At 37.8% G+C, this 9269-nt stretch overlaps 1 protein-coding gene across 2 annotated transcripts in view; it reads right to left on the bottom strand.

The window, feature by feature from the left end:
• The window catches only part of LOC139761969 (SCY1-like protein 2), a 39384-nt gene that overhangs the window by 10102 nt on the left and 20013 nt on the right, over positions 1 to 9269 (bottom strand). For both annotated transcript variants that reach the window (XM_071686702.1, XM_071686703.1), the window contains exons 11-14: positions 8311 to 8443; positions 6317 to 6462; positions 4274 to 4347; positions 1959 to 2186 (exon numbers count right to left, since the gene is read on the bottom strand). In XM_071686702.1, the coding sequence (XP_071542803.1) occupies positions 1959 to 2186; positions 4274 to 4347; positions 6317 to 6462; positions 8311 to 8443 (581 nt within the window). The remainder of the gene's footprint in view (positions 1 to 1958; positions 2187 to 4273; positions 4348 to 6316; positions 6463 to 8310; positions 8444 to 9269) is intronic.

Below are 9269 nucleotides of genomic sequence, written 5' to 3'. Positions count from 1 at the left end.
CTGTGGAGATGTATACATTTTGTTTTGGGTAAACCAGTATTCTAATTGCATGATCTCTTGAAAATATTTGAAAGATCAAATATGTGTGCAGTTTCCTCTACTATGACATTTATTTCTTACAATCAACACTATTTTAGTGATAGCTATATGTAACCTACTGGGATACATACCTAAAATTCTGAAAATTATTGCAATAAAAGAAACAATGAACAAAACTCAATGTTGAAATCTGAATACAGAAAGACAGATCAGTATTACAGATATAACACATGGAAGTCTTTGCCTTGCAGGGACAGTGAGTGCTACTGCTCTGCAAAGCCACTCAGTGCAACAGTGAGAGAGATATCAGGTTGTTGATAGCTTCTATTTAATACCCATATGCAATGAATACTGTTATTTCAATGTGGCATTATCCTACTTCCCCAAATCATTTTCTTTTAGGTGAGACAAGCATGATGGATGAAGAACACATGCACGGGTGAACCACGTCATCATGAGAGTGCTAAGATACCACAAAAAATGTTATGTCTCATGGATGTCACTTTTGACATCAAAACCTGGGTTATTTTCTATCATATCCACTTCAAAACCAGACTCTACCTACATCAAGCACCTCATCCTACCATCAACTTCTAAATGGAAGCATTCAGATGTTAACTGATTTCTTTCAATGTCATACTAGGTTCAATCAGTCTTTGTAACATTTGCAAGGTAACCAAGTTGGTAAGAGACAGAAAATACTAATATGATAGCAACACTTAAAAGGTACATTCCTATGCTAAAAACAGCAAACCTGACTGTAGATCTTACAGTAAACATAACCAAACTTATGCACATGGATTTCTCATCAGTTTGGATTAGATGTCCATGCACTTATGTAAAGATACCAACCAAAAAGCATAGTAACAAACAAAAAAATAAAAGGCTGTATATAGAAATGGTCTATATAGTACAATACCTTGTTCTTCCTAAATAGCAGCTTGCTTTCCCTGACTCTGCTCTATGACAGTATATCAACCCAATACAATATATCATACTGACCCAATTCATTATATCCAATGCAAGCCTCTCGCTATCCTGAATGTTCTGGCCCAAATACTGAAAAGCCTCCATCACTCCATCTTTATCTCCCTTTTAGTCTACCCCTTATTCATCAACTGATACACAGATTCCCTAAGTCAGCCTTTCTATGCTCAAGCTCTCCACTTGCCCAAACAATTATAAAGTACCCTAGTTGACCCTCAATCAAACTGCACTTACTGCTACAACTCTGTCTGATGCTGTCATCATAACATGATCAAAACTCTCATGCCATATATCATCCTCAATAATTTCACTTCTAACATATTCATTCTCTTGCCTTCTTATGCATTTAAGACCCATACAGCACCTGTGGGATTATTATGCCCTCAGACATAAACAGTCCTTTCCCTTAGAGACACTGGCCTTTCTCCACATGCTCTCTAACTTTTAAAGTGCAAGCCAAGGTGAAAAAAGTTTCTCACCAGGATCAAACCTTGGCAAGATGCATTTAAAACCTGGTGCTCTTGACACCATTTGAACACAAGAAGTGCCATGTGATCTAACTGTCATCCTCCACTCCCACTTGTTTTCTTGCTTAAAGACTGGAGATTAACAGTTTCTCTAATGTCAAACTGAAAAACCATTCCCTTCATGTCATATCCTTCTTGCAGCACCTCTTTAACTTACTTTTGTTCACATTTACTCGGCTTATACATAACATTTGGAACTCTGTCACTAACTTCAAAAGTTTCCACCTGGAATGTGCCATCAAAGCCATGTCATAAGCAAACAGCAAATGATTTACCTCCCATGCTTTGCTATGCCCAGTATTCCATAGACACTCCTCACTCAAAGACTTCCTTCATCACCCAAACTATAAAATTATCAAACTAAATAACATACTAAACTATATAACTGAAAATATTGGTAAATACCGCTGTTTGTCTTCTATAGTGAGTGAAGTTGCTGTTGAAGCAACTTCAGGCTTCGCGTTCGTGCTTGGTATTGGAGCATGTGATTTTTGGTTAGACCCTCCTCCCGTAAATTGGCTTAGGCCCATCCCAGAGAACATGTCTGTAGTTGCATCAACTGCTGAAACCACAGAGCCATTGCTGGTGCTGCTGCCTCCAGACAGATTTGTGGGCATTGCCATTTGCAGTGCTCTGCATTTATTCATAAAAAAAAAAAGGTTAGTGTTAAAAACTGAAAAGGAAATGTATTACTAGGAAAAGTCTTTGTATATAAATATCATATCAACTTTGTGTATGCTTCTTAACATTATGAAAAAAATGTACACCCAATGTCACTGCTTGTTTATCCATTTCCAATACACAAATGAAAAGAAGAAAAGTACCCAAAATGAAACAATCATTATCAAAAAAATCAAATTAAAGATATATCACATGTGGATAAACCATGTTGGAGTTATATACTAAAAATTCAAGCATATTTACAACTTATTTGATAAGATTTCATGTGCAATGTTTGAGATGTGTTCCACATGTTTTGCCTGCTGGTTTTCCTATCACATAAAAGAAGCATATGCATCGTTCACTAATAATGAAGGGTGCAAGTGAGGATTTTTTCCAAAAAGATGCAATCGTCTGTTTCTGAAATACAGGTTGTACCTCTCTAATCTGGTGCTCTGTGGTCCGGAAACCCCCATTGTCCAGCACATTTTGAATCTGCCACTATTAGTTTGTGGATCTGCCACTAGGGCAGCACTGTTAACAGTGCTAAGGTGCCAAAATGTGTTTACACTGCAGCCAAGCTAATTAACAGTCCTGTTAATTTCTTATAGCCCCCAAAGAAGTGTATAATGCTGATGAATTTGTCCTATATGCCACGAAAAACCCTTGCCCAAGATACTGAAGTCTCCATCTGGGGGTAAGGATTCCAAAGATAGAGTAACAATTCTTGGTTGAAGCAATGCTGCAGGAACATATAAAAGCAAGCTAATGGTAACTGGTAAGAGCGTTCATCCGGGGGCCTTTAAAGAGGTTAATTTCTGTTTTCCGGCATCTTCTGAGTTCCGGTAATGGCCAGGTCCCAAGGTTGCCGGATTAATGAGGTACAACCTGTAAAATAATCATGAAAGAAAAAAGATGGAGAAAATGGGAAGAGTGAGAAATGATATAAGGCCTTTGCTACTGCTGCACATTTCCTTTTTTCCTTCAGCTCAAATAATGCTCTATACAATCAACATTTAGTGAGTCTATTACATCTATTACAGCAAATTTTAGGATCTTATTCTACAGTCAGTACTTTGTTAACCTAAAGCATGAAGTACATCATGGCAAAAACTGAAAATTATGTGTGGTGTGGAAGGTACTGGTATGAATACTAAAAGCTGGAATGACAGAGTATCATACATAGAGGACTTCTATAAGCAAGAGAAGGACTTTTGTAAGCTACCTCACCGTACAGCAAAAGATATAGACCTAAATGATAAAAAAGAAATAAACATCCTATCTATCTGTCTATTTCTCTAACACCTGTTCCCTCTGGGAACTCTTCCAAAGGGGTGGCCATGGCAAGTCTACATTGCTGGGTGAACTTTAGTGCTGCTTCTTAGCTTTTAGTGCCTCACTCCTAACACGCCACTGGTGAAAGGCAACTCTAGCACAGTGTTTCCAGAGGCGCCTGCCTAATGTTCCTACCTAATGCTCTTACCAACTACTTCTATCCAGTGCTCCTACCACTTTGCTAAAAGGCAGGGCTAGCACACAGCGCTCATCACAAGAAAATCTAGAGTTACAAGGAATTATTTTAGTTAACTTCATGCTGTCAAGTGGCATGTGCAACAGGGAGAGACTGTATGTTTATGGACAGAATGCCAGCAGTCCACACGTGGGTGAGGCAAAAAAAAAACCTATAGTAATCTGTGAAGAAACTGCAACAGAATTCACTATGCACGTTAAGGAATTACTTATTCAGTATAGCTGCTATCTGTTAGTGACACATGGTTTAAGTAACATGGGTACACAAGAGGAAAAATTCAAATGAAAACTTGAGACAGAGATGTTACAAAAAAGTCACTGCTGATGCACGAAAAGTCTAAGAACAAGTAGCCAACCACCACATAGTGCTGCAGTACAATGTGATCAATGGACTACCAATAGGTAGAAGAAAGACAGAAGTAAAAATATAACATCTGACAAAGCCATTCACTTCTTTTCTGATGGTGCTTTCACATGTGCCTGAGGCTAAATTATCAACAACTTACAGATAACATGTAAATCATACTCACTTCTGCTCATCCTTTATAGAGTTCAGTTGGTCCAGCTTTGTTCTATGTTCTGCTTCTACTTTCTCTATCATATCCTGAAGAAAATAAAATAAAAGTAAATACCAATACAACAGGATAATTTCATACTTTAATCTATCTATCTATATCCCTGATGCCCATTCCCTCTGGAAACTCCCTTAAGGGTATGGCCACAGCAAAGGATCTTCATAACTTGTGAACTCCAGTGCCGCTTCTGAGCCTTCAGTGCCTCATCCTTGAGGCCACTAATCAGAGGGGCAGCTCTAGTGCAGTGTTTTCAAAGGCTCCTTTGTAATGTTCCTACAGACTACTTCTACCTAATGTGTCTACCCAATTTTCCTGCCTAATGTTCCAACTTACTACTTCTACCTAATGCTCTTGCCTATGTTCCTACCTATTACTTCTACTGAGTGTTTCTACCTAATGTTTCTGCTTACTACTTATATTCATTGCCCCTAACATTTTGCCAAAAGGCAGGACTAAGGCTAGCGCTAGTGCACAGCAGGGCTAGTGCATAGCAATCACAGCAGGAAAATTTAGTTACAAAGAATGAGTTGTGTGAGTTAAGCACTGGCATGAAACAAAGAATGAGTTGTGAGTTAAGCACTGCCATGAATTATGTGTGACAAGGAGAGACTGTATGTTTGTGGAGAGAATGCCAGCAGTCCACTGTGGGTGAGTCAGAAAGAAAAGACAACTATCTGAGTCAGAGATGTGCAACTTGACAACACTGAAGTGCTGGCTCACTGTGCAGCCATCACTAACCCTCCTGATTTCCAGGAAGGTAGTACTGGTAATATACCTCCCTGGTCAGTGGCTGCCTAAAATTTGATTGTATGATGACATAATGAAAAGGGTTTACAACTAAAACATATTTTAAGGTACACAAAAATATGATGTATTTTAGAGAGTAAAAGTATAGAATCATCATAAAATATACATGGCTGTGTAAAGTATTGTTGCAGCTTATTCTTACAAAACTGACAATCACTGAAGTGCTGGCTCACAATGCAGTCATCACTAACCCTCCAAATACCCAAGCAGGTAGTACTGGTATTACACCTCCCTGGTCACTGGCTGCCTATAATTGATTGTATGATGCCATAACAAGGGTTTCCAACTAAAACACATTTTAGGGTTCACAAAAATCTCATACACTTTAGATAGTAAAATTATATAACATGGTTATATAACTTCCTTCCTGATTTTATAATTCACGTTTTTCAATTCTGGTACCATCCTTACTGCATTACATGGGAATTTCTCCAGCAGTTCTTTGTGTTTCCCAAAGCAATGAGACCAAATTGGTAAATAATATTCTGTTATGGGAAGAAATTCACTGTATGCCTCTCCATGGACATCTTGTTGTCCAGAAAGTACTGTCAACTGGTCCCCTTAAATGGCTGATTCATCTAACAAATTTCTATCATCATGATAGTCACAGTCTAGTCTGTACTTACCCCTCCTCCACATTCTATACACGTGTTCAGGTTAAATTTCAATATCCATTTGTGTGATGACAGCTGAATTTTGTCAAGGTGTCTTTGCATGTTGAATTTCTAATTAATTATGTTTGTCACAATAAAGAATCATCGACAAACTTCTCATCCTCTCTCTCTCTTTCTCTCCCTCTATCTCTCTCTCTCTCTAGCATTAAGGCCAGACCACCTCAATTGGACTTGGGTTGTGTGGTCTGTCTATCTATGTCACTCAGTATCTCTTTTTTTCATTCTTACTTTCTCTCAAAAGAGTAAAAAAGAAATACAAAGGAATGCAAACAACAACAGACCAATGAGTCCTTTCAAGGCTCTCTAGCAAGACTTGAATTGGTGAATTCAATAACTCATATGAAACAGTTCCTGCATTTCTTAAGTTCAAGATCTTTCTATGTTAGGAAATTCTTAACTGGTGTCCTAAAATGACCATCATTAAAATCAAAAAGATCAAATTATAGCAAGACTTAAAAACAAAACTGGAATAAAGTTTCATTCTTTTTAAGTCATTAGTTAAGTATATCATCCAAACCTTAATAAGTGCCATGATTGCTGAATGTTGATTTGGAGTAAGAGAATTTTCAATGCTGAGTGGGAAGAGGAATGGAAGAACCTTCATTGCCAAAATTTCTTTTGTGATGCCCAAATTCTTATGGTTCAGAGCTATCTTGAAGATACCTGCACAAAAGATAATATAAGTTAATAAAAAGTTACCAAAATGCATAAACAGTTATCAAATTGCCAATATGTCAAGGTTTTGAAAAAGCAACCTTGGTCCTACATTACAGAAGGACCAGATCTGATATTTTCTTTCTACTGAGCAGTGTGCTTTATGTAGAATCAGCAAAGAATACTGTAACAGAATATCATTCTTCAGTACTAATATTGCTCTGACAACGGCATTAAGAATATACATTTGATCATACATTTAATCCTTGGTTTTCTCTATCTTTCTTCCTATGTAGTTCCTCTACCATTCTAAACATATGTAAAGGTCATAACTTCTTGCTTTCTTTCATACATATTCACAATTTTCTGCATGAGCCCAGCAGCATTTAGAACAGACGACTATACCTTAGAGTATAAAAGATTTTCATTTGGATCTTTTCTATGCTCTTCTTTTGTAAAATAATACAGAAGGGGATGATTTCAAGCCCTCCTATTCCTAACTATCTATGTATCTATCTGCATCTCCGATGCCTGTTCACAACGAGAACTCCCTCAAGGAGGTGGCCACAGAAATAGTCTCCATAAAAGTGTACCCCAGTGCCACTTCTTAGCCTTTAGTCCCTCACCCTTAACAGGCCATTACCAGAGGGCAACTCTAACATAGTGCTTCCAGAGGCTCCTACCTAATGTTCCTACAGACTACTACTACTTAATGCTCCTGCCTAATGTTCCTACCAACTACTTCTACCTAACATTTCTATGTAATGCTCCTGCCTAAATGTTCCTTCCTACTATTACTATCTACTCCTCCATATATCACAGTATACCACATCTTTCCAATTCACTTTATTCAGTGAGAACCTTTCACCCTCCAGCATGTTCAGGTCCTGATCACTCAAAATATTTTCCACTCCATCCTTCCACCTCCAATTTGGTCTCTCCATTCTCCTTGTTCCCTACACTTCTGACAAATATATCTCCTTTGTCAACCTTTCCTCACTCATCCACTCTATATGTCCAAACCACTTCACCACACCATCTTCTGCTCCCTCAATCTCACTATAATTATTGCCACCCATCTCTCTTGCCCTTACATTACTTACTCAATCTACCCACATATTGTCCTCAAGCACTTCATTTCCAACACATCCACTCTCCTGTGCAAAGCCTTATCTATAGTACATGCCTCACATCCATATAACATTGTTGGAACTACTATTCCTTCAAACATACCCATTTCTGCCCTCTCAGATAATGTTTTCTCTTTCCACACATTCCACACACACATAGCACATAACAGCTAGAGAATGAATGTTAATAAATGTGGCCTTTTTTGTCTGTTTTCCTGGTGCTCTCTCGCTGAAGCATGGGGTAGTGATGCTGTTTCCTCTGGGGCAGGGTAGCGACAGGAATGGATAAAGGCAAGCAAGTATGAATATGTACATGTGTATATATGTCTGTGTATGTGTATGCATAGGTATGTATATGTTGATATGTATATGTACATGTATGTGTATGTATGGGCATTTATGTATAATGTGTATATGAGCTGTCCTCAGGGACTCAGTCATATGATCTAAAGGTACCCTAATATACTTTCCTTTCAAGTTCATTACAGAAATTTTCAAGAAATCTGATGATTCTAACTTTCCATCCAAAAAACAAGCTAATTACTCCACAAATAAAAAAGCACAAGGATAGGAAATACTGTACAAATAACTTAGATCACACTTGAAGGAGACCATGGAATTCTTACGTGACATTTGGCTGCTATCGACTGTATTCATAAAACATAAAGACAAATAGAAAGCAAGGTGGAAAATAACAGTAATCATAACACATTGTTAGAGTACTAACCAACAATGGCCATCACTACGGGAGATTCTCGAGATGGTATCTGTTCCAAGAAAGGAAGGATATCATCCATAACGAGCCATTTATCAAGATGTTCTAGCATCTTGCCCACACACACCAAGCAGTTAACTCTGACCTATAAAAGAGTCTCATATTAAAACATGAAATATAAAACGGTTTCCAACAGTTTAAGTAAGATGGACCTTGTAGTTATATCTACATGAATGCTGTCAAGAAAATGTCCATGCTATCCATAATAATTTAAGAGGGCTAACAAAAATGATATGGTGTATGGAGCTCTTATGGCACTTACAAAGCCAGTCACATCCACCAAGGAGGATCAAAAGTCAAGAAGTGTAGTGATGCTGTGGTCAGACTCTTGTATGTAATATTGTGCCTAACCTGCTACCAGAATTTCACATGAAAACTGTTAAGAGACAAATTATCAACTGACAAATATAACTGCATTAAAGTACATGGATAAGGGAATGTTCATTAGGCTATTCATAACATGCACAAGAACTGGAATATGCCTCTCCAGTATGGCCACCACATTTAAGGAAGCAGAGATGTAACTGAAAGTCCAGAAAAGGGCAATTTAGATGGTACCTGAATCATGACAGCTGAGCTATACTGGGAAGGTAAGGGCTATAAATCTGCCGACCATGTAAAACAGAATAGTTAAAGGCAACTTGATTACAACCTTCAGGTTTCTAAATCAAATGAACAGTGTCACCAGTCAAATTTCTTTGCTAAATGCAATGACAGAGAAACCACAGGCCATAACAAGAAGCTAAGCATGAAACTTATTACATAAAAAGAAGTACAACTTTTGTGTAAGAGTGATGGATGGTTGGGATAAACCAAGTAATGAAACTATAAATGCCACCAATATATAGTTATTCAAAACGCTACTTGATGGTAAAGTTCAAAAGATGGAGCTCAATAAATGCAAACCCTCT

This window comes from Panulirus ornatus, chromosome 42, assembly GCF_036320965.1.
Source record: "Panulirus ornatus isolate Po-2019 chromosome 42, ASM3632096v1, whole genome shotgun sequence".
Lineage (NCBI taxonomy): Eukaryota > Metazoa > Arthropoda > Malacostraca > Decapoda > Palinuridae > Panulirus > Panulirus ornatus.
Note: the sequence above shows the minus strand (reverse complement) of the source record. Positions and strands in the feature narration are given on the sequence as shown.